The sequence below is a fragment of the Ylistrum balloti genome, unplaced genomic scaffold, assembly GCF_031769215.1.
Source record: "Ylistrum balloti isolate Yb309-2 unplaced genomic scaffold, AGI_CSIRO_Ybal_v1 Utg369684, whole genome shotgun sequence".
NCBI lineage: Eukaryota > Metazoa > Mollusca > Bivalvia > Pectinida > Pectinidae > Ylistrum > Ylistrum balloti.
In genome coordinates this window covers 759,780-787,703 of record NW_026781923.1, presented here as the reverse complement: position 1 = coordinate 787,703, position 27,924 = coordinate 759,780, and the positions used below count along the sequence as shown (strand labels likewise).

The following is a 27,924-nucleotide window of genomic DNA, read 5'->3' as shown; positions in this document are numbered from 1 at the left end:
GCTCTATGATTGAAGTGAAGATTAGCCCCCTTTCTGAAGTGAATTTTACATTAGAGTACATAGCTTAGTGTTTAATACATGTAGTAGTTCTGACTGATGCATATAGAGCTTCAATTTCGATACTGGTTTACACTAAGACCATGATGAAGCTATCGATACCTTTAAACTGAGGATATTGATAAGTAATGGAATGTCTCATTGATATTACTGAGCACGAAAGTATGTGTATCAGAATATATAGTGACCTTCGCCTTTGACCTTCAAAACTATAAACTAATCCTAAGCAAACAATTTCAGTAAGGAAATATTGTATGAAGTTGGGGTTAGATTGGCAAAAGCAAACTCTAGTTTCCATTTTTATCTATAGTAAATGTGACCTTGACCTTTCACCTTTGAGTTGAAAAACAATTCCATTCAAGCACTTTCAATGCGGAAGCACTGTATGAAGTTTAACCTGGGTTGGGCCTAAAAAACTCAAGTTATGGCACGAATACAAAAAAAAACCCAAACAATTGTAAAAATTAAAAGGTTTTCGATTTATAGCAAGTGGCCTTGACATTTAACCTAATGGCATGTAAAGCTAAATCAAGCCAACACTTCATACGAGGTAACACTGGATAAAGTCTGAGTGCATGTGGCCAAATATAACTGGAGATATTTTGCACGTACTGGTTTTCTATTTTCAGCAACAGTGACCTTGACCTTTAACCTTGGGAGATGAAAAGCAACATACCCCAGACAAGCACTTCCTTAAAGGAGGCTTGGCATAAAGTATCAGTACCATTAGCCCAACAGCATTTGAGATACTGTACAGAAACCAAAAACTGGATGGCCAGACAAACTGACAGACAAACTGATTACCACAGGGCACCCGCATCTCGATGCGAGGCCCTAATAATGAATAATTAATAGACTCAAACATAGAAATATACAGTCATCATCTTACATCACCAGGTAATCCAGAAAGAAAAATTAGATCTGTTTTCTTAGAGTTGGTGTTCTGGGAATTAAAATAGCCAGACCTGGTGAGAACTGTTTAAACGCAATTTCAAATACTACAATGTGAACATGTTAAACAGTGAATGTGACTGCTCAGAGTAGAAAAATCAATACCTGCACAAGCACAAGTTGAGAATATCAAAAACATTAATTAGTTAGTTTTAAGTGACAATGAATTTTATTGCTGTGCTATTTTAAGATTTTGGTCTTTCCTAAACTCGGCCACAATTATTGTTTAATAATTAATACATATACCAAACAGATACCAGGTAGATATATATTTTACCATCAATTACTCCAACTGTAGAAGATTTACACTAAACAGAGAGTATATAATGAATGACATAAGCCCAGGAACATCATTAGTGATAGCTAATAATATTTATCTAAACAAAATTCAAAAATGACAAATTACATGCACCTGATTATCCAATCTGGATTGGCAGTGTATATCTTGTAATTATTTCAACCTAAAAAAATTCAAAGAATTCCTATCTTTTTGTGCAAGAAGTTGTCAATTTTGAGACAAACTCGTAACACTGGGTTGGTTTTCAAAAGATGCAGGTGAATGAAAATTATGGTGAAGTTTTATGGTTGTCATAGAGATCTCATTGAGAAAGTTTCTTTTTCTTTGCGCGATAGGAAGCTAGACATGTATGATGTTTGTAACTTAGTTTGTGTGTTGGTTCCATTGTGATAAACCTTGTTCTCATTTGAGAATGTGACATTAATTTCATAGATTGACCAAGGTTTAGAAGGCTGGTGTCACTGATGAAGCAGAAGATGCTTACTCTTCCTGAACACCTGATCTTATTCTACTTGTACTTTTTTCAGGTTTTTTTTTCAGGAGTCTCCATGTAAATCTTTCTTTTATTCCTATTGTTCATCCTAATTTTATTGAATTTGACTTTGGATTATGATTCTGTTGACGTGTTGGTATTTTCTTGCTTTCTGTTGTTAGAAATCAAACAGAGGTCAGGATATAGCCAGTTTGATATTCAATAAAGATGTATGATTACTTATGTATCACCAGCCAGGGTTTATAAGCATTAATAAACCACTGTACCATTTATTTTTCTTTTTTTTATCTCTCTAGAGTCCATGGTAATTTCTTTGTTTCAAAAGGCGATACAGATGGCTTCAAAAACAAGTAAGAGGAAGCAATAGCTAAGATACATTATGGAAACTGATCTGGAACAGAGGAATGTATTGATAGGAATCATTTTTAAAAACACAATTGTTTTGAAAATACTTTGTTCATACATCAAATGGTTTACTATCTGCAGGTTTGGTGTTCTCTCTTTTTCCATTGATTTGATACATGTATGTTGGTTGTTATCGTATTTACTTGAACCATTCACCAAATAGTGACTATAAAGGGACAAGCCATTTCTCTAAGAGACCAGACTGACATCCCTACCATTGATTCTGGCTCAGGTTTAGCTAACATTACACCAAGCCTAGGTAAGCTTTCTCACACATGTATTGATTAGGATAGCCACAGATGCCCTACATGGGTTCCAATGATGGATTTTCTTTTCCAATAGGAAATACTCACCATATACACATGAACAGTTACATTAACACACATAGGCCAATTGTTCAACCTCAAAGCAGACATATAAAGTCCTCTATAGGACTCAAGCTTAACACCACAATTCCTTTCAATACAAATAGATTACTGTAACTAATGGATTCCTTCACTTATATCAGGTAGCTAGATTTGTCCACAGAAATATTGGTAAACAAGAAAGTTCCAACTGGGAGCACTAATAATTTGAATGTAATATGACAATTTTCAGGTAGACAAGCATCAATATAAAGATAACTCAAATTTCTTGTATAGTGTCATGTTAGATACAATAGTCTTTTAGTGCCTGAGTGGTGCAGTGGTAACGTTCTTGCCTTTCACCCAGCCGTCCAGAATTTGATAGCAAGAATGGGTGTGAAAAAGTAGGGGTCACCTGTCCGACCACACCGGTTCTCCTTGGGTACTATGGTTTCTCCCACAGTAAGAAGCCTTGCAAGGCTTTCATCCGGGCCAACAACAGTAATTAGTATAAGTTGCAATTGTTGTAAAATAATGAAAGTTTATAAATGTATTTTTTGATAAGTAGTAAGAAAAAACTATAAAATTGTATTGTGAAAATTGATCCTCAAAAGATTTCTGGCAAAATATACATGCATTTTATTTCCTATCTGGTAAACAGATCCATGGAGATCACTAATGATACTGATACACTTTTAGGTTAGGATTGTGTTGCTTGATACACCATGCATATAACAAGGGCTTTATAACAGGTAGATATATGACCTGTATTGATCATGTTTCCATTTGTAATCTGAACTGGAAAACAAGTTGAAAGGCTGGTTTTCTGATAAGGCTATAATGCACTATGTGCTGGTAATTTTGCAAACAATACAGCTTTACACTTTGGCAACCATGTCAAACATAAATAGAACTTTGATTCTATTTTTTTGTGTTTTGCAGCCTGAACAGCAAGACCACCATTTGGCTTTTATATGGACAAACCAATTTTTCAATATTTTAAATGAAGCATTTCAGGCATAAATCAAATGAGACTTGCATAGGCATGCTAGACAGCCCAAGACTCCTCAGAGAGCAAATTAGTGTCAGAAGGTCTCCCTTTAATTTCATAAATCAACAACTGCTGTTCGACTATATATGACTAGTACTGGTCAAAGCAATACACAAAATCTGCCCTAGACCATGTACATAGCCATATGTGCAAATTTCATCCAGAAATAACCTGTTGAAACTCAATAAATAAGTTATAACAACTGAAAATGCCTCAGCCGACTACACACACATATTGACCATCCTGGATCTAGAGTTCTCATCAGCTCTAAGTAATGACATTTGGACGGAGACATAAATTGATTTTGCACCAAATAAGAATAAAATTTCTAAAGTAAAAAAAATGTATTGGTCCCTAGTTCCCCATAGCTAGGACATCCAGAGATCCCATCTTTCATTGACACTTCAACTTGAACTCACCTTGAACAGGACATCTGTGATCTCAGCTTCCTGAAAATGCAAAATGCCGCAGGACCACCGCAGCTCTTAACTGAACTCTATATTGTACTAGTCAACATGACTTCTAGAATTCACTCCTACCGTTAACATATATACCTTTAGCAAATTTGATTATCAGTTGTTTTACTTAAAAAAAAAAAAAAAATGAAAATAAGAGCAATGGACCTCCTCAAACTTTAATTAATGTTTGGTGTGGGTTATTTATGATATCCCAATTTATGACTATTGATTTAGCACCAATCTAAACACATCTGCTTTAATTACTTATTGAACTGGGGCTTCACAGACTTCATTACAGTAATTGAAGATATTTTATGACCTCGTCATGATGCGATCAAGTCATTTCAAACGCAGCTATATTTTGCACTAATTTCAAAAAAAAAAAAATGCCTTTAGTTAATTACATACACAAAGTGTAGAGAAGACAGGGTGTATAATTATCTGGTGTTTGAAAGAGCTTGTTTACATATCCTCAACACAAGTAAAAAAACTCTACAGATTTGAGGAAAATTTGATATTTGGTAAATCAAGAATACACAAAAAGTTAAATACGGGATATTATATTATTTCCCAGCAGTTGTAGCCACTGTTAAATTAGGAGTATATAATACTTTATGTTATATCTACAGTTAATGTACACTTTATGTATGTGTGGACATAATGATAACTTAAGATACTATAAAAACACAAATGCAAAACTTAATTAGAAAAATGTCAGCAACTATTTCTATTTCACAATTATCAATAAAAGAAGATGTTTTACAAACAGTGTTTCCAAAATGCTTTAAATGACAGGATATGGTTCAATTTAGCCTTGTCAATACACGTGATCAATGTCAGAGTAATGAACATGAAATATATACATACTAAGTGTGTCCGTTTCATCAATTATCTCCCCTTGGATGATCTCCTCAATGACATCTTCAAGGGTGACAACACCTAGTGTCTCATAAAATGGGTCCCCTTCGCCTTCATTGTTTACACGTCTTACAATGGCCATGTGAGAATGTCCTGAAAATACAACAAAGGAAATAATTTCACAGCAATGATACATTATTACATGATATCTGTAACTATGTCCGATATTATTATCTGTTTGTACCATACTTTGGAATTAATTCTATAATTTCCTGTTAAGTATACATACCTGCACGGTTATAAATTATGTGGAGTTATAAAAGAATAAACAACTTGACAGGTAGTATTTAATCAAAAGTCGCTACAGGTAAGTGATATAATTATCGCACAGGTAGCTACAGGTAAGTGATATAATTATCGCATAGGTAGCTCTGCGTATATCTAAGTCAACAGACTCCATAACCATGAAATTATACATGTGTAAGTACATGATGATATACATGTGGGTTAGATGCATCTGATTATAAGAAATCAACTGTCTCTATTAGCTTGTTGCCAGTTTTCTTCAAAAATTCTGGTTGTCTCTTTTCCTCTACAATTCTGGTTGTCTCTTTTCCTCTACAATTCTGGTTGTCTCTTTTCCTCTACAATTCTGGTTGTCTCTTTTCCTCTACAATTCTGGTTGTCTCTTTTCCTCTACAATTCTGGTTGTCTCTTTTCCTCTACAATTCTGGTTGTCTCTTTTCCTCTACAATTCTGGTTGTCTCTTTTCCTCTACAATTCTGGTTGTCTCTTTTCCTCTACAATTCTGGTTGTCTCTTTTCCTCTACAATTCTGGTTGTCTCTTTTCCTCTACAATTCTGGTTGTCTCTTTTCCTCTACAATTCTGGTTGTCTCTTTTCCTCTACAATTCTGGTTGTCTCTTTTCCTCTACAATTCTGGTGACCGTTTTTCATTTACAAGAAGCCGAAGGGCTTTAACAGTCACCTGAATCACAATGCTTATAACATGTCACAGAAAAGACTTTATAAAAAAATAGGCCCAATGGGCCTGCAGCATTCACCTGGTGTATATATACCAGCTAAATATCATGCCTCTAGGTCTTTTAGTTCATGAGAAGAAGTCATTAAAAGGTTTTCACAAATCGGACCCCAGTGACCTCGAATATTTTTCAAGGTCATTTCTTTTCGCAATCTTTGTCAGGCTTCATTCTAGGAACATACCAGTCAAATATCATGCCTAAAGACCTTTAAGTTCATGAGAAAAAGTCATTTAAATGTTTTAAGAAAATTCACTCCTGCGACCTTGAATATAAGTCAAGGTCACATCTTTTCTCAGGCTTCTTCCTAGAAGCATACCAGCCAAATTTCAAAATGTTTGGTCCATTGGTTTATCAGCACCTGGGGATTAGCTGAGGTCAATGACAAAAACTATCATATTTATTGACATTAATATCCACTTTGATTCGACTACTTTTTTCACCATATGAATATTACAACCTGTTTCACAATTATACTATATATTTTAACAAAGACATTTCAGTATTAATTGTATTTTCAACACTTTTCACAATGAAATTATTTGACTTAGTTATGATTTCACTAACTGCAGTTTTTATGTTTTTATATACTGCTTGTATAGTAATATTTGTGAATGTATAAATTTATCGTTGCACTAATATGCCAAGAAGTAATTATGTGCTAAAATTTGATTGCACCAAATGAGTATGTTTGCAGTCTTAAGCATCACTTTTCCATCACCTAATACCTGTTTAAATCTTTATGAGAATATATATATAAATGCCATTTGTGTGAATATATATATTATAAACACAAACAATGGTATATATTACGGTACTTAGATGTGCTACAGTGTCACATATAATATCAGCAGTAGAAATCACAACACATATTCCACAACAGCTTATGCATTAATTGGTTGAGTGAGTCGTTCGCGTGACAACAGGATGGAGATGTCAGTTTGTCTACTAGCTGAACTTATATATAATGATGCGTGTCTTGATTCAACCTGATCACTTTGTCCTCAATAGGTTTAAATACATGTTATATCTAATTTGGTTTAGCCTACCAGGATATATTCATATTGCACAATGTTATATCAGATTCTGTTTAAATTAGGATCCAATTATTTGATAAAATTAATTATATAGATAGTTTTAGAAATAATAATACTATTTACATTAAAGTTTCTCACTGCATCAAGCATTTAAGAGTTTCTAGTGTAGCTGGTATCATAACAGTATAAATGTGCACAGCACTAGTAGACTTAATACCAGGTACAAATGTATTTATACATACCATATATATGTATATGAACTGACAACTAATACACACACAAATTACTGATAATAAGAACAGATTTAATTTTGTTTCGATCCATTACTTTCGTTGACATCCATATTTTATAACTGTACAGTCTACAGTTATATGGAGTTGATGTTGGGTCTACAATTACCAGTGGAAATGATATGTAACAGGGAGGAGTAATGAAATTCTGTCTCCTGTAGGGCTTAATGTACAAGTGACCTTTACAACTCTAGCCGGACACTGTGTTTAACACGAGACTCTGTTGCCTACTTAAACAAGTGACTATTTGGTCTTTAACCCGAGACTACACTGCCTTCTTGCACAAGTGACCATTTAGTCTCTAAATGGAGACTCCACTGCCTTCTTGTACAAGTGACCATTTGGTCTCTAGACGGAGACTCCACCGTCTTCTTGTACAAGTGACCATTTGGTCTCTAGACGGAGACTCCACCGTCTTCTTGTACAAGTGACCATTTGGTCTCTAGATGGAGACTCTGCTGCCGTCTTGTACAAGTGACCATTTGGTCTCTAGATTGAGACTCCACTGCCTGCTTGTACAAGTGACCATTTGGTCTCTAGATTGAGACTCTGCTGCCTTCTTGTACAAGTGACCATTTGCTTTCTAGATGGAGACTCCACTGACGTCTTGTACAAGTGACCATTTGGTCTCTAAATGGAGACTCCACTGCCTTCTTGTACAAGTGACCATTTGGTCTCTAAATGGAGACTCCACTGCCTTCTTGTACAAGTGACTATTTGGTCTCTTAGATGGAGACTCTGCTGCCTTCTTGTACAAGTGACCATTTGGTCTCTAGATGGAGACTCTTGGATGGTCTTTATATGGCCACTCTACTGCTCGCTTGTAAAAGTCACCTTTTGGTCTTTAGTTGGACACTCCAACTACCAGACTAAAGGAAAATTCCCTCTACCCAAGGCTAGTAATTTAAGGTAATTAAACCTGTATCATTAAATTCTACATGTAATATAAATGTTATATAGAACAATGAAGTAGATATATTGAATCTTCCTAGATAGCTAATAAATAACATCATGCAAAGAACAAAAATGTACATTACATATATGAAAGAAAAGCAGCTGTCAACACTTAAGTATTAGAGCCATGCCTTGATCAAGTGCTTTTGTAATGCTCCCCATATGTCCCCCAAATTATCAGGAGGCATTATATGATTCACTGTACACAAACAGAATTACATGTTTACACAGAGCAGTTATGAGTACCATGATAGGACTGGAGACAAGTTTTTCAAGCTCAGGTCAATGATATATCTGTTAACTTTATACATGAACATGTCTCCATGGAGACTACTCACATTTCAATCAGATTAGCAACATATATAGTGAGTGAAAATGTTATCTTATCAAATATTACTAATGATATTTTTAGCCAAACCACTGATCATGACCTTAGAAATATATAACAGAGTACTACACCTGGCCTTGACCTAAGAGAATGCTAGTTTTTGGAAAGCGTTCTCACCCTTGTGATAATGCTGTCCCCAACATCATGTGATCATGTAGCATTCTGCTTCTGTCCTTAGTGAATGCTAATTTTCTGTGAGTGTCCCTAACCTTTGTGCCTGTGATGAGTGTCTCTGATCTTAGTTAGCAAATGCCTCTAACCTTAAATTTATGAATGTTAAATGTGGTGTTTTTTTATCATGATGAACCTTTCACCTTGGAGAATGCTAAATTTGGTGAGTGTCCTTGATCTTGCTGAGCACTGAATTTTGTGCATGTACCTGACCTTGTTTAGCGCTGAATTTTGTGAGTGTCCCTGACCTTGGTGAGTGCTGAGTCTGGTGAGTGTTCCTGGCCTTGGTGACAAGTGAGTGTCCATGATCTCTGTGAATGCTTATTTTGGTGAATGTCCCAACCTTGCTGACATTGATAGTGGTGAATGCATGACCATGACCTTAGTGATTGACCCTGCAATGATGTTGGCAGGGGCCTCAATTGGTGCATTTGGTGCAAAATTGGTGAATGTTATATTGAAATAACCTTAAAATGTTAACAACCTTATCTGAATGAAAAGGGGCACAGCAAAACGTTTTGAGCCTCAGACAGAAGGAGAATGCTTTTGCTATTTAATTTTTGATAAACACACTTGTTTCATCTAATAAGCTCATCAATGATACCTAGAACTTAACATCTTGGTTCCCTAACTGATTATAGAACTTAACATCTTGGTTCCCTAACTTATCATAGAACTCAACATCTTGGTTCCCTAACTGATCACAGAACTCAACACCTTAGTTCCCTAACTGATCACAGAACGTAACATCTAGGTTCCCTAATTGATCATAGAACTTAACATCTTGGTTCCCTAACTGATCACAGAATGTAACATCTTGGTTCCCTAAATGATCATAGAACTTAACATCTTGGTTCCCTAACTGATCATAGAACTTAACATCTTGGTTCCCTAACTGATCATAGAACTTAACATCTTGGTTCCCTAACTGATTATAGAACTTAACATCTTGGTTCCCTAACTGATCATAGAACTCAACATCTTGGTTCCCTAACTGATCATAGAACTTAACATCTTGGTTCCCTAACTTATCCTAGAACTCAACATCTTGGTTCCCTAACTTATCACAGAACTCAACATCTTGGTTCCCTAACTGATCATAGAACTTAACATCTTGGTTCCCTAACTTATCATAGAACTCAACATCTTGGTTCCCTAACTGATCATAGAACTCAACATTTTGGTTCCCTAACTTATCACAGAACTCAACATCTTGGTTCCCTAACTGATCATAGAACTCAACATCTTGGTTCCCTAACTTATCATAGAACTCAACATCTTGGTTCCCTAACTGATCATAGAACTTAACATCTTGGTTCCCTAACTGATCATAGAACTCAACATCTTGGTTCCCTAACTTATCATAGAACTCAACATCTTGGTTCCCTAACTGATCATAGAACTTAACATCTTGGTTCCCTAACTGATTATAGAACTTAACATCTTGGTTCCCTAACTGATCACAGAACGTAACATCTTGGTTCCCTAACTGATTATAGAAGTCAACATCTTGGTTCCCTAACTGATTATAGAACTCAACATTTTGGTTCCCTAACTGATCATAGAACTTAACATCTTGGTTCCCTAACTGATCATAGAACTTAACATCTTGGTTCCCTAACTTATCATAGAACTCAACATCTTGGTTCCCTAACTGATTATAGAACTCAACATCTTGGTTCCCTAACTTATCATAGAACTTAACATCTTGGTTCCCTAACCGATCATAGAACTTAACATCTTGGTTCCCTAACTTATCATAGAACTCAACATCTTGGTTCCCTAACTTATCACAGAACTCAACATCTTGGTTCCCTAACTGATTATAGAACTTAACATCTTAGTTTTAGCTTTCCACATGTACAGCAGCACTCAGCTCAACATAATCCTCAAATCTCTAACCTTGAAGACATTTTTTTTCAGTCTTGGAAAGAGTTGAAAAATGTAGATTCCATCTCAAATTGGCTGGTGTGGATCAGGAATGGTGCATTATCTTTGTGAAGCAGAATCCCTTGACAGGTTTCAATTCTTCAGCACATTTCCTTGATTGCTAGCTATATGCACATCAGCAGGTTAGTGTAATACTCCCCATTAATTGTGGTTCCATGAAGTAGGTAGTCTATGTAAATCACTCCTTCATTATCCCACAAGTGGTCTCCATAACCTTTTTTGTGGATCTAGTGGCTTTGAACAATTCTTTGTCTTTAGATGTTTCTATTTCACTGATCCCTACTAACTCTCTATGATTAAGCCAGGTTTCATCACAGGTTATATTACAACTATGAAAATTAAAACCATCTGATTTAAGTTGTAGTAAGTTAGGAAGACTCCACTGATGGTGACTATCAATCACTTCATGTCATCAGAATGTATTCTTGAGAGCGATGTTACACATACAGTACCTACAGGACATGTGTAGTTTGTTATCAGGTATGTATATAGTTCCACATGAAATGGAGTACTACAACAGTTTTCCATCCTTGGTCTGTGTAGTGTCAATGTTTTCTGGGTTTGTACTGGTTGCTGGCCATCCTGACAGGGTGTCATTTTCTTAACTCTCTCTCTCTCTCTCTGCCATGTTGGAATTCTTCACCCAGCATTTGATAGTTGCAGACGAAGGGAAAGACTTCCCATAAACAACAGTCTGTGTTAACCAATATAGTGGGGATATGTCTCCCCAACTAAGAGTTAGGGGAGTTCAGAAGTATGATCCTTCAGAATATCAGTAGCTAAGACAAAGATGTAAATTAGGTGTGATGCATTTTACCTTCCTACAGAGAAAATGTGTGAGGCTCAAAACTTTTTGTTATATTAGTATCTAGTTATCTAGTATTACATAACTGGTAATTATGTCATCCTCTAGTATTATATAACTGGTAATTATGTCATCCCCTAGTATTATATAACTGGTAATTATGTCATCCTCTAGTATTATATAACTGGTAATTATGTCATCCCCTAGTATTATATAACTGGTAATTATGTCATCCTCTAGTATTATATAACGGGTAATTATGTCATCCCCTAGTATTATATAACGGGTAATTATGTCATCCTCTAGTATTATATAACTGGTAATTATGTCATTCCCTAGTATTATATAACTGGTGATTATGTCATCATGTAGTATTATATAACTGGTAATTATGTCATCCCCTAGTATTATATAACTGGTAATTATGTCATCCCCTAGTATTATATAACTGGTAATTATGTCATCCTCTAGTATTATATAACTGGTAATTATGTCATTCCCTAGTATTATATAACTGTAGTATTATATAACTGGTAATTATGTCATCCCCTAGTATTATATAACTGGTAATTATGTCATCCCCTAGTATTATATAACTGGTAATTATGTCATCCCCTAGTATTATATAACTGGTAATTATGTCATCCCCTAGTATTATATAACTGGTAATTATGTCATCCCCTAGTATTATATAACTGGTAATTATGTCATCCTCTAGTATTATATAACTGGTAATTATGTCATCCTCTAGTATTATATAACTGGTAATTATGTCATGCCCTAGTATTACATAACTGGTAATTATGTCATCCCCTAGTATTATATAACTGGTAATTATGTCATCCCCTAGTATTATATAACTGGTAATTATGTCATCCCCTAGTATTATATAGCTGGTTATTATGTCATCCCCTGGTATTATATAACTGGTAATTATGTCATCCTCTAGTATTATATAACTGGTAATTATGTCATGTCATCATGTAGTATTATATAACTGGTAATTATGTCATCCTCTAGTATTATATAACGGGTAATTATGTCATCCTCTAGTATTATATAACGGGTAATTATGTCATCCCCTAGTATTATATAACTGGTAATTATGTCATCCTCTAGTATTATATAACTGGTAATTATGTCATCCCCTAGTATTATATAACTGGTAATTATGATTAGTCTACTGCTCATATTTATAATAAAAGACTAACTTACTATGTATAGTTAGCAAGGTTGAGATCAAATTGTATAGTGTCCAAAGATGATGTTAAGGTTAGTGTTGCTTGTGTGAAGGAAAATGTTTCAAGGTGCCATCAAACTGAAACATCAGAGGGAGCAGCACATGATAACCTATTTATAACACATACCAAGGAAGACAAGGAGAAACATTGTTTGTGAGGAGCGTTACAGTTATTAACCAGATATCAAACAGAAAAACAATAACAGAAACAATAAAAAGTCAAAGTTGAAAAGATCCCAAGTGTAGCAAGATGAAGAGCAGTTCTCTGTCTTGTCAGTGTTCCGAATAACATGCACAGAAGAAAGCCATAAATTAACAGTTATAGTAAATGTATATCCAGCCATTAATTCATCATAACATATACAATGTAGATCCTACTGGAGATAGAGAGGTAACACAACAAGTTAACATGTGATAGATGTTATTTCTTTGACTAGAGATAGTTTCAAAAGTTAAAAGACATCAGATTTAGCAAGTATGTTTTTTAACTTTTGAAACACCACTACAACAAGTTTGTATGATCAGTTTCCACCAAAATAAAAAAAATGTTTTTCAAAGCTGCTTTTACCAGACCTGTACCTACACGTTTTGTTTGTGTCAGCAGTCATAATGATATAACTTTTGGTGAAATACTTGTAAATTTTCACTTATTTTACACATGTTCGTGGGTGTGTGACTTTCCCTGTGGTATAACATGTCTGTTTATACAACAGTAGGAATGATTAATTGATGCCTGGAGAGTGGAATAACATTCACCTATCATGGTAGACTATCATTATATACAGTGGTACAAAAAGTAGTGTTATTGTTATATAAATTGTGCTGACAGGTTATCAAAGATAAACATTGGGGTAAATTGTAATGGAATTGTTCATTTACCACATGTACATACAATGTTGTATTGTACTCCATGCATTAATGTACTTCCACATGTAAATATATTATTCATATTATTCATATCATACTTTATACATTTATGTATGGACCAGTCCTTAAGCATGAAACTAATTAAGTCTCAAAACACAACCATTCTGAACTAGATTTGTCAGACAAGTCATGAAAACTTATATCTTATATTATATAGAGGGGAGATAATCTCATTTTAGTTTGAATCTATAGACCTTCTTACCTTTCCTGAAATCTTGCAGCATTTGGTCCAGTTTCTGGTCATCAAACACAAAAACAAGCGGGTGCTGGAAGAACTTGATGACAGTTTTCAACGGTGTTTTATCATCAGGATCCACTAAGGCAAGATCCTTGATGTTAAGTAAAGCAACAATATTACTTTTATCGCCATCATACACTGGAATACGGGTGTAGCCCCGCTTCATAATTTCTGTCACTGTCTCAAAATCTAGAAGAGATAAATAATCCAACATATACACATCCTCAATTTTGGTCATAATATCTTTTACAGGTTTTCTTGTCAATTCTAGTGCACCTTCTATAATATCCACCTCCTCTTTACGGAGGTCATTAAAATCTTTAGTCACTCTGACAAGTTCTGACAATTTTTCACGGTCATACACCTGACCAATTTCTTCTCCCAGAATTTTATCCAATATAAGACTTATAGGAAATGATAATGGAAATGTGATAAGCATGAAGAGACGTGTAAGCCAGATAGTCCGAGCTCCCACAGCCAGTCCATGTCGAGAACAGATAGCCTGTGGAATGATCTCTCCAAATATCACAATGCCAAGTGTGGCCCCTATCACTGCATACAGACCGTTACTCACATCATCTAGTAATATTGTAAGTGTATTGTTGACAAGGACATTCCCTAACAACAGTGTGCAAAGGAGGAAGTTACCACGCTTCCTAACTGGGTTGATCTTTTTTGCATAACTTTTTTCATCTTTAGAACCACATTTTTCTATAATTTTCAGTTCTGTTTTGTCGAGGGCCATCAATCCAAGATTGAGACCACTAAAGAGACCAGAGAGAACCAGCAGTAAGGAAATGAGGCAGATCTGTATCCACAATGGCAGCAGTGTCTTCTCCTCCTCCTTCACATGCACTATGATGCGAGATAGACCATTTTCTCCCTGGTGGTACCAGCAGCTTCCTATCTGCTGACCCTTTGTACAGATGTAGTAATACTTCTCCCCTGTCCCGAAGGAGCGAAGATTTACTGTCACTGCAGCATAACGGCCATCAGTACTAGCTTCTGAAACCTACAAAATAAAGTTACGGTAAGTCATGGTCCTGATGGGAAGAGATGTTCAGACAAGTTTTTGCATGATTCTAATATTTAACACTCTCGATTCTGTCCCTTATTTCCTTGTTAAAATTATAAATAATGGCTGCTGACAGTTCTTAAAAAATTGCAACAATATACCAGTGTTTCATGCCTTATATATGTAACATATCGCAACATAACCTCACCAACTATCACCAAGGTACATGTATGTCAACTCATGATAATATAGACAGCTGAATATGGGTGGCTTAAAATGAAATAAGGGGCATAACTCATGTGAGACACAAAACCCAACTTCAACATGCAAAATTATATCAGAGTTTGCATGTAAGTTGTCCCTCCAGCCTACCAATTCTATACATACCTGCAGTTAATAATGTATAATTAAAGCAAAATGCCAACATGTAATTAGAGGTGATACTGAATGGCTAATAAAGATAGATACTCTAGTCTTGACCAACTAATGTGACAGTAAATTCTTAACAGAGGGCCGTAACCTTACAGATATAAATTTTTAACAGACATTTTTTGGTAGACAACGAAGGATCTTACATGCAACTAATCTCAGAATTATAAACGTATCATCTGGTGGCACGAACATAAATTCAAAATTGAAACAATTTTAAAATCATTTTATCATTTTTTTGTTCAGATATTGCCCAAATTACTTCTTGTTGCAACATCTCTCTTTTTTATCCAGTATAACATCATGGTATTTTATATCATTATAACATCATGGTATTTTATATCATTATAACATCCATTATAACATCATGGTATTTTATATCATTATAACATCATGGTATTTTATATCACATCATGGTATTTTATATCATTATAACATCATGGTATTTTATATCATTATAACATCATGGTATTTTATATCATTATAACATCATGGTATTTTATATCATTACAACATCATGGTATTTTATATCATTATAACATCATGGTATTTTATATCCATTATAACATCATGGTATTTTATATCATTATAACATCATGGTATTTTATATCATTATAACATCATGGTATTTTATATCATTATAACATCATGGTATTTTATATCATTATAACATCCATTATAACATCATGGTATTTTATATCATTATAACATCATGGTATTTTATATCATTATAACATCATGGTATTTTATATCATTATAACATCATGGTATTTTATAACATCATGGTATTTTATATCCATTATAACATCATGGTATTTTATATCATTATAACATCATGGTATTTTATATCATTATAACATCCATTATAACATCATGGTATTTTATATCATTATAACATCATGGTATTTTATATCATTATAACATCATGGTATTTTATATCATTATAACATCATGGTATTTTATATCATTATAACATCCATTATAACATCATGGTATTTTATATCATTATAACATCCATTATAACATCATGGTATTTTATATCATTATAACATCATTATAACATCATGGTATTTTATATCATTATTTTATATCCATTATAACATCATGGTATTTTATATCCATTATAACATCATGGTATTTTATATCATTATAACATCCATTACAACATCATGGTATTTTATATCATTATAACATCCATTATAACATCATGGTATTTTATATCATTATAACATCATGGTATTTTATATCATTATAACATCCATTATAACATCATGGTATTTTATATCCATTATAACATCATGGTATTTTATATCATTATAACATCATGGTATTTTATATCATTATAACATCATGGTATTTTATATCATTATAATCATTATAACATCATGGTATTTTATATCATTATAACATCCATTATAACATCATGGTATTTTATATCATTATAACATCATGGTATTTTATATCCATTATAACATCATGGTATTTTATATCATTATAACATCCATTATAACATCATGGTATTTTATATCCATTATAACATCATGGTATTTTATATCATTATAACATCCATTATAACATCATGGTATTTTATATCCATTATAACATCATGGTATTTTATATCATTATAACATCATGGTATTTTATTTAACATCCATTATAACATCATGGTATTTTATATCATTATAACATCATGGTATTTTATATCCATTATAACATCATGGTATTTTATATCATTATAACATCATGGTATTTTATATCATATAACATCATGGTATTTTATATCATTATAACATCATGGTATTTTATATCATCATCATGGTATTTTATATCCATTATAACATCATGGTATTTTATATCATTATAACATCATGGTATTTTATATCATTATAACATCATGGTATTTTATATCATTATAACATCCATTATAACATCATGGTATTTTATATCCATTATAACATCATGGTATTTTATATCATTATAACATCATGGTATTTTATATCCATTATAACATCATGGTATTTTATATCATTATAACATCATGGTATTTTATATCATTATAACATCATGGTATTTTATATCATTATAACATCATGGTATTTTATATCATTATAACATCATGGTATTTTATATCATTATAACATCATGGTATTTTATATCATTATAACATCATGGTATTTTATATCATTATAACATCATGGTATTTTATATCATTATAACATCCATTATAACATCATGGTATTTTATATCATTATAACATCATGGTATTTTATATCATTTATAACATCATGGTATTTTATATCATTATAACATCATGGTATTTTATATCATTATAACATCATGGTATTTTATATCATTATTATAACATCATGGTATTTTATATCCATTATAACATCATGGTATTTTATATCATTATAACATCATGGTATTTTATATCATTATAACATCATGGTATTTTATATCCATTACAACATCATGGTATTTTATATCATTATAACATCCATTATAACATCATGGTATTTTATATCATTATAACATCATGGTATTTTATATCATTATAACATCATGGTATTTCATATCATTATAACATCATGGTATTTTATATCATTATAACATCATGGTATTTGATATCCATTATAACATCCATTATAACATCATGGTATTTTATATCATTATAACATCATGGTATTTTATATCATTATAACATCCATTATAACATCATGGTATTTTATGCTTTTCTTCCTCTATACATTTGCTCTGAGTGTTGATACAATTCCATGTATGGTGTAGAGATGTACATTTGGTTTATATCAGACTCTAGTTACATAACCCTGACCTGATCCAGTGATACTCCTTTAAGGTAGAGTATACTGTGTACTTATATGTACATAACACAGTAGATAACAACAAATTGTCTAGACAACAGAATTACAATGAGCATAAACAGATTTTTTTCACCTTTGGGAATGGGGACTATGGCTTTGAATTTGGTTGAAAAGAGTGACAACATAGAAAAATAGAAAAATAAAACTCTATTCTACTTCAGCCATACTAAATAGGTTTATGTTTTTCTAGTGTAGCTCATATGCTTCACAAACATCTGAACCAAACACTGGCTGTCAACAAATTGTACAATAAACACTTCAGAATTTTTGACATTTTGTTATAATACTATTATTTGCGGAATCTTAATGTTTAAATTAGGAAAAATTAATGTATAGTCACAGCCAATTGGGCCAAATCACACTATATACATTCAATACAAGTGGTGCAGTATAATAACTATGTAAAGTCTACTTTTTTAAAGTAACTTGATAAGGGCATGATATTGTCCGTGAATACATGCATACACAACACTGGTGTTAGAAATCAATTTTTGTTTTGCATTTTGGCAGAACTTCAATATTTTTTCTTTTCTGAATTTTTTTTAAATCTAAAGTTTGCAGATTTAAAACTGCATTGCAAAATCATATATTTCCATAATGCTTAATTTTTTCAGTTTTTCAAAACAAAACTTATTTGTGGGGCTTTGATTTTGTGGATAAACAGTACTCAAGAAGATATCCAACTGTACTTTAAATGAATATTCAGTATAAACTGTTTGTTTATCATTTCATAGACAGATGAGTTGTGGATTAAACTTATCCACAAAATCATTGAAAATAAACCCCCATGAAACTTAATAATTTTACAGAATTAGTGTCACAAACAGTGGGTCAAAGCCTGGTGACCTACCTCACATTAAATGTGACTTTACATAGCTGACTACAATCCTGACTACATGATAAAACCTCTACCTATTTAATGATATACTTGACCTCTATATTTCTATCTTTCCCACAATACAAAACACTATGAAGATATATAATAGACAAAATGTCTTTGATCTATTAATTCTAGACTGTTCATGTCAATTAGACCTATGCATGGTAATCATGGAGCGACTATGACGTCCTTTTAGTGTATTACACGGCTATCATTGATCAGCCCTGACGTAGGTGTTAAAGTCACTGTGTACAATGTGTATATTTTTAGGCTCAGTAATTGTTTTTAATGACACAAAATAGCCTAACTGCCAAGTTTAACTCAATGGCTAGTTATAAATATAAATGCAATGTAACATATACACCATGTACATGCAAGTACATCACATTCATTACCACATATCAAGAATGAAATATACATTATGTATAAAATCTGGGTATTTTTATACATACAGGTTAGAGCAATTACCTGTGATTGTATTCATTTTGGAAAAACAAAAATTTACAGTTTAATTCTGGAATTTTAATTAAATTCTGGAAATTAAATGACCAATATTAAGTAATAGCTAAATCTTGTTAATAATAAACTGCAGAATAAAAATGACCTTGAACTTTGACCAATGTCATAACTTCAGATTTAGAGGTGACCTAAACACCAGGAGTATTCAATACAGTATATGACAACTATCAAACTGAAGCTTTCGTAAGGATGAAATAATGACACCACATACTATGTACTAGTTTTATCTCAATGTGACATGTAAGAAAATTTTAAATGTCAAGATAATTATGTGAAGACCATGTTATGATAAATATGTATAATATGGACTGATTTTGTATTTATATCATCAGATATTGTTGCTAATCATTATCATTGATAAGACATTTATATCATCAGATATTGTTGCTAACCATTATCATTGATAAGACATTTATATCATCAGATATTGTTACTAAACATTATCATTGATAAGACATTTATATCATCAGATATTGTTGCTATTCATTATCATTGATAAGACATTTATATCATCAGATATTGTTGCTATTCATTATCATTGATAAGACATTTATATCATCAGATATTGTTGCTAACCATTATCATTGATAAGACATTTATATCATCAGATATTGTTACTATTCATTATCATTGATAAGACATTTATATCATCAGATATTGTTGCTAACCATTATCATTGACAAGACATTTATATCATCAGATATTGTTGCTAACCATTATCATTGATTTTGTATTTATATCATCTGATATTGTTGCTAACCATTATCATTGATAAGACATTTATATCATCAGATATTGTTGCTAACCATTATCATTGATAAGACATTTATATCATCAGATATTGTTACTAATCATTATCATTGATAAGACATTTATATCATCAGATATTGTTACTATAAGACATCATTATCATTGATAAGACATTTATATCATCAGATATTGTTACTATTCATTATCATTGATAAGACTTTTATATCATCAGATATTGTTACTATTCATTATCATTGATAAGACATTTATATCATTTATATCATCAGATATTGTTACTATTCATTATCATTGATAAGACATTTATATCATCAGATATTGTTGCTAACCATTATCATTGATAAGACATTTATATCATCAGATATTGTTCCTGATCATTATCATTGATAAGACATTTATATCATCAGATATTGTTGCTATTCATTATCATTGATAAGACATTTATATCATCAGATATTGTTGCTAACCATTATCATTGATAAGACATTTATATCATCAGATATTGTTGCTAACCATTATCATTGATAAGACATTTATATCATCAGATATTGTTGCTAATCATTATCATTGATAAGACATTTATATCATCAGATATTGTTACTAATCATTATCATTGATAAGACATTTATATCATCAGATATTGTTGCTTGATAAGACATTTATATCATCAGATATTGTTACTAATCATTATCATTGATAAGACATTTATATCATCAGATATTGTTGCTAACCATTATCATTGATTTTATATCAGAGATATTGTTACATTATCATTGATCATCAGATATTGTTGCTAACCATTATCATTGACAAGACATTTATATCATCAGATATTGTTGCTAACCATTATCATTGATTTTGTATTTATATCATCTGATATTGTTGCTAACCATTATCATTGATAAGACATTTATATCATCAGATATTGTTGCTTTATATCCATTATCATTGATAAGACATTTATATCATCAGATATTGTTACTATTCATTATCATTGATAAGACATTTATATCATCAGATATTGTTACTAATCATTATCATTGATAAGACATTTATATCATCAGATATTGTTACTAATCATTATCATTGATAAGACATTTATATCATCAGATATTGTTGCTAACCATTATCATTGATAAGACATTTATATCATCAGATATTGTTGCTAACCATTATCATTGATTTTGTATTTATATCATCTGATATTGATTTTATATCATCAGATATTGTTACTATTCATTATCATTGATTTTGTATTTATATCATCAGATATTGTTGCTAACCATTATCATTGATAAGACATTTATATCATCAGATATTATTGCTAACCATTATCATTGATTTTGTATTTATATCATCAGATATTGTTGCTAAGCATTACCATACCAATAACATTCCTTCCTGCTTCCAAAAAAAAACAAAAATCATAATTAATTCAAGTTAGAATGAAAATTAAAAACTGATCAAATCTATCATCATACCAACATTCACCTTGGTAATCCATGACATCATCTAAAGCACTGCATTGTACACCATGTTGTATGAATTAAAAAAAATCATCAAACAAGTGCATTAACTATATCCTTACTTTTTAAAATAAAATTAACAACTTGCATGGAATTTTTCTTCATTCTGTTTCTTGACCTCACCCTTAAGTTAGGCCAAATTTTTAAAGAGGTTAGTATTAACAAGATCAAGTTATCTTCACATAGTTACATAGATTGAGCTTTCATGATTAAGTCCTTCTTTCATATGAAGTATATTTACATTACAACATATATGTTCCTGGTATATACATATATATGGCATTGGGCACTTATATGTTGCATGTAGGTCTCATATATCTGTATACTGTATATTAATTAAAGCAATTAATCTGTAACATTATTAAGCCAAGGTGCCACAGAAAATATATGTGTATATAAGTAGGTCGTTTATGAACATATTTTTTTATACAAAGGTTCTAATTGATTTTGGTCTTATGATAGAACTTTTATATGTATATGACACTGTTAACTTATCTGTTATATTTTGTAATTATCTGATGTATAATGTATGTAATAAAACTAAATCTAAACAGGCACTGGTGTAATAATCTGACATCATTTTTTGTATACCACAACATATACTGATCCACCCCCTCTATTTAGCTACATATTTACATCATTATCACCTGATAGCAGTAATGGTGTTTGGGTTAATTGCAATTCTAAACTAACCTTGACATCCCTACAGTACAGGTATCAAGTTTGATAGTATGTATTCTTGATATGATACGTACGATACCAGCTCAATTCAGTGTATTGAACGACAATAAGCCCATGCATGGTAATGCCACCACTCATGTATATTGCTGTTCAGTAATGTAATAAACCATGATTTTCCTGTAATAAACCTGTGCTTGCCGACTTCAGAGTACCAAGTGTTGGTCCTGGGGTTCATTGTAAGATAAATATGGTACCTTCTCAAGGTTTCAAGGTCAAAACTTTATCCTGCATCTAGCAGTACCATCATCGGAACATTCCTGTCACATCACTTTTGTTGTATTCAGCAGTGACAGAAAACAGCTATATCTTATATCAGCATTCTCAAGAATCACTTCCTGAATTACTGAAAAATTACATAACTGTATGTGTAAGATAAGAAAAACTATGAAACTAAGCAGTTTCGTATTTTGCCTTGAACAAGATTTTTTGGCTAAAGACACAATATTGCTGCTATATCCATTCAAGGTTGGACCTATATTCTGCGGGGAGCAGTATCTCAGTGTACATCATCATGTCAGAATCCGTGAAACATCAGGAAAATAGTTTTATCATCAGTAAACTGTTGAAGTTTCTGAATTTTCTATAAAAGCTGCAGGTATATTTACACTGTAAAAATATAAGATGAATATTTGCTGGGGATAGAAAGACAATTTTGTGGCTTGCCAAATTACAGCTGATATTTCACAGCACTGACTGTATTCTCTCTCTATATAGGATACCAAATTAAGAACAAATTCAGACAAAAGATATTGATAATACAATGCATTGCACGACATATTTTACATAATTTATCTTCTTGAAAAAACTTCACAAAACATAAATTCCTGTTCATATGTTGCCAACTCATATATTTGTCTAAAATAGTTTACATACACCAGTAACTACAGTCAGTAACTACTAAATACTACTGGTCACAACAGATAACTTATACATGTACACAGCTACATGACTAAATTCATGCTCATTTTTCATGGGATATTAGACTAGACGTCCATATCCTTTAAATGCTGAATATATTTTTACATGAAAGCATCACCATGAGCTCAGTGACATATATTGTCAGTGTATTTTGCAGTTATGTTAATATGTATACTACAGAGTAGTAGTATAGCTAGAGAAATCTCAACAACAGAGACTTTCATTGTTGTCTCTATAATCATTAAAGCTGATCATCCTGCCTCAGATTGGAGAAATTAGAAGAATTCACATACTATTATTTGATGTAAACACGTAATCTAGTAGTATAGATGTAGTTTATATATAAAGGGTTACAGGTTTGCTTTCCACTTAATTTGAATAAGCATTATACTTATAGTATTGTTTTTAAAGTTTGCTTTAACACTTTGAATATAAAAATCTTTTGTCTACCAAAATTAGTATATGCACAAATGTTCTTTTAATGTGAATGGTATGAGCTTTTTGTATTTTGACCTTATCAAATATAACATATCAAGGGAATTAATACTTAGTGTCAACCAAAGACTGCCTACATGTTTTAAAGTTCAGTGTGTTAAATACATAAATACACTTATTTGGGTTAAAGCTAATTTTACATGCTGATTCATGTCCTGTTATATGATCTGATTCTACTCTTTAATTTGAAGCAGTAAATAAAATCAATAGTTCAATAAAAAAAATCCAATTCAAGTTACAAATCTTTAATCTGTTTAAAGAAACACATACACTAGTTGTCAGCCTTTGGGATATTTCTTGCTTTTTTTTGTCAACATTTTATGTTTGAAAATATGCACATTCTTACATGCATATGTATTTTAAATGCTGAAGTAAGTATATTTTCTTTGTATTCATCCTTTTTGATATTTTGATTTTATGCCTACTTTATTGACTTGTATTCAATATTCCACGCATTATTTATAACACACCTGAAATCAAAATTAAACTAAATTCTGTTAATGCATGTATTCCTCAGTTAAGTAGATAGCAAAAATCATATTTATTTTATAAAACTCTGAACAGAATGATGCACCACATGTTGGTAGCTTGTAACATTATAGCATGCTTTCTACAGTATATTTGTAATAGCCTGAAGACAGATGGTGCCCGCAGCATGGTGTCAGTCTGTCCGACAGCTGACCATCAATCTCATATAACCATTAGTGTGTAAATAATCAAAGAAGCATGACATAGATTGACTGTAACACTTATATGTATAGCTTAGAAGAAATTGTTATTGCATAAAATATACTGTGTGATTCAAATTATGATATCATTGCCTTCAAGTGACTATCCCCATCTTAAGTATATATCAAAATAGCCTTTCTATTTCTGGCACAAGTACTGCAATGGTATGAAATAAGTATTTTTGTTTTGTTTTTGTTGAGCAATATAAGAACTTGGTGAAGAAAATTGGGAGAAGGGGACGAAACCCAAAAGTTATATACCAAGGCTATATTGGACACTTTGCATTGGCAGTAGAGTTATGAAATCATACTTCCTATCTGGGAAATAATTATTTACCTTGTCCTCAGAATAGCGTTGCTTGTGAATTAAAGTAAAATGCTAAGTCAAATTTTCTCTGGTTTCTACATGGATGGCAATGCAAATGAAGTTATTATCACTAGGAATTAAACCCAGGGCCTCTGGTTTAAGTCTTATGCTCAACAAGTCAAGCTGATCAAAAGTTTTTTTTGTAGAGTATGGTACATTTTGTGTCTCAAATTGAGATTATTTGTTTCTTTAGCATCCACAGGTAAAATTAAGGAAACAAATCTCAGCATATGTGAATTATATGAATGATGACCCTGCATATATATGTGATTACATAATATCAACATTTACAAAAAAATTAACTTTTTCTTATTTCTAAAGTTGTTTGATTTTCTGTTTTGGGATAAAATGTGTACATATCTCATGACCTGAGGTATGCATCAAGTGCAAGTTGACCAATCTTGCTGTTGACAGTAGTAGATTTATGCCATGACATTAATAATTCACAATGATCAGGAAGGGCATAATTGGGAGATTACACAATTTCATTTAATTCATATTAATTCTGAAAGTTTTGCACAAGAGAAAATATATAATTTTTTAAACACAATTCGTAGCTGTATAGCAACAGTCTAAAAATAGCATTTTTGATGACAGGTCGGCTACTTATCCCTTTTGAGGCCCCCGAGCAATAGAATTTCGCAATCATAATTGCAGTCATTTGGGCTTAAATGGTGCACATGATTTTCAAAGCACTTCGAGAAACCAAAACTAACCTGATACGTGTCCGACTGGTCATACTCGTTACAGGGCGACCCGGGCTGGCTGGCACCGTGAGTTGTGAAGGTAACCTTACTGAGGCCAGTCAGGTTCCTCCCCACCAACTGCAATTTCTGCTGCATATTCGCGTAGATGAGCAAATTGTCTTCTCCATCACGTGTGCTGCCATCTTCATTTGATGTAATTGCGTATACTTCTGGTGCATCAAAGCCCTGGCATTCTGCATGCGCATACTGACAAAAGCGTATCAAAACAAACAGCAAAACAATATATTTCCAAACAGTTTCATCCATATTCCGGAAGTGATGTCAAAGTAAATGTTGAAACCATACCACAAAAATATCCGGAAATATTTCGGGTCGACCGATGCACAACTAATATGACGTGTAATGTAAAGCTTACACGAACATCAGTTTACATACATTTTATTCAAACAGGAAATGATTACAGAGAAAAGTTCTCGGAATTCATTATCTTATCTTAAGTCAAACTTTGAAACAAAATCATAATAATTATATCAGTGCTTGCAACCCAAAGGGGAAGGTGTTTTTTTACCACCGGAAAACTCAAACAGAAGGCGTTATGAAGCTAAACTATATCCTTTTTATTGAACAAGTGACACCAGTTTTAATTAAAACAACTAACTACCACTGTTACAGTACTGTAACATTAGCTTTGCTCATGTCTCTCTCTTATTTAAGAAATATCTCTTTTAAATAATAAAAATTAAAAAAAAAAAAATGAAAATAAAAAAACTTCTCCACAACATGTTTATATGAGAAGGTTAATTTATTATATATCTATAAGGGATTTTTCCACTGATGGTATGCAAAGTGACTGCTTTTCTGCTAATAAAGCGGACAGAGTTACTTCCCTTATTACAAACTAGGATAGGTTGCTACAGGCGGTTTGGCACGAATTCCTCTCAAATAGTCCATGTATATTGGACATTGGAGTTTTAATTCGTGCTAAGACTCATGGGTTAAATATTGATGCAGAAGAAGGATTTTTATTGAAATGAAAGGCGCAATACATTTCCAGGGTATTCGGATTAGTGAGAGGGGTAAGACTTTCCGACGTATTCGGACGGTGAGAGGGGAAGGTTTGAAGGCATTTGGATGGACGGACGGACGAAAGGATGGATGGATGCTTTATTTCTGTCAACTTTACGCGTAAGTTTTATTGAAAGTGTTTACAAAGACGTTAATATTAGACATTAAAGAAAGGTAATTGTAAACGACCGATTCATAAAGAATATTTGTTCTTAAAGCTCGTGTAGTTGTAGAAATGATTATGTAGATCTGTTGGAACATGTAAATTAGAATTTGTCGTGGTCACCTTATCTTTTATTTCAATTCGTGACATTATCTTATTAAATTCATCTTTTGTTTTGGTAGACTTCCTCATTGATGTCTCTTCGATATGCTATCTTTTAAAACTATGTTTTGTTGAGTGCTTTAGCCTGTCATTTCGTTAGCTATCTCCACAGTTCGTGTTAGGTTATTGACGCCAGTTTTGTTTATCATCAACTGTTGACGTCTTTATCTGGTAGCAGTCCCACTTCTTTGTTGTAGTCTGTCAGTTCGTTGTGCTATCTATATCCAAAACTTTGCACAAAACTCTGCGACAATGAATTAATTATAAAAAAAGGATAGGAAAATTTTACATATCTACACGAAGCGTTTATTTTCCTGACACTTGTATAGCCAGTATTGTATAAAGCATATTGCAAGTTATATTTGTCTTCCATAAAAAGTTGTGTCGAATTAGGTTTATAAGAGTTGTCTTTCCTGGCACATGTTTACGTCATGTAGAAATCTTAGAAATAGTATAATATGAAGGAAATGCTTGCAAATGACAGGATGACAGAAATGCACTTGTTTTAGTGTTTGAAAATTTAAGCAATCAATGTCCATTAGGTTTCGTCACTATCTTGTTAAAAAAAACCCAAAATAAGATGTAACATTGTTACATTATAACGA

At 32.2% G+C, this 27,924-nt stretch overlaps 1 protein-coding gene across 1 annotated transcript in view; it reads right to left on the bottom strand.

Annotated features, from left to right (window-relative positions):
- Positions 1-27,924, bottom strand: part of LOC132564937 (metal transporter CNNM4-like) — an 83,874-nt gene that overhangs the window by 5,066 nt on the left and 50,884 nt on the right. The window contains exons 3-5 of the mRNA XM_060229550.1: positions 25,939-26,175; positions 13,919-14,966; positions 4,925-5,068 (exon numbers count right to left, since the gene is read on the bottom strand). Of these exons, the coding sequence (XP_060085533.1) occupies positions 4,925-5,068; positions 13,919-14,966; positions 25,939-26,175 (1,429 nt within the window). The remainder of the gene's footprint in view (positions 1-4,924; positions 5,069-13,918; positions 14,967-25,938; positions 26,176-27,924) is intronic.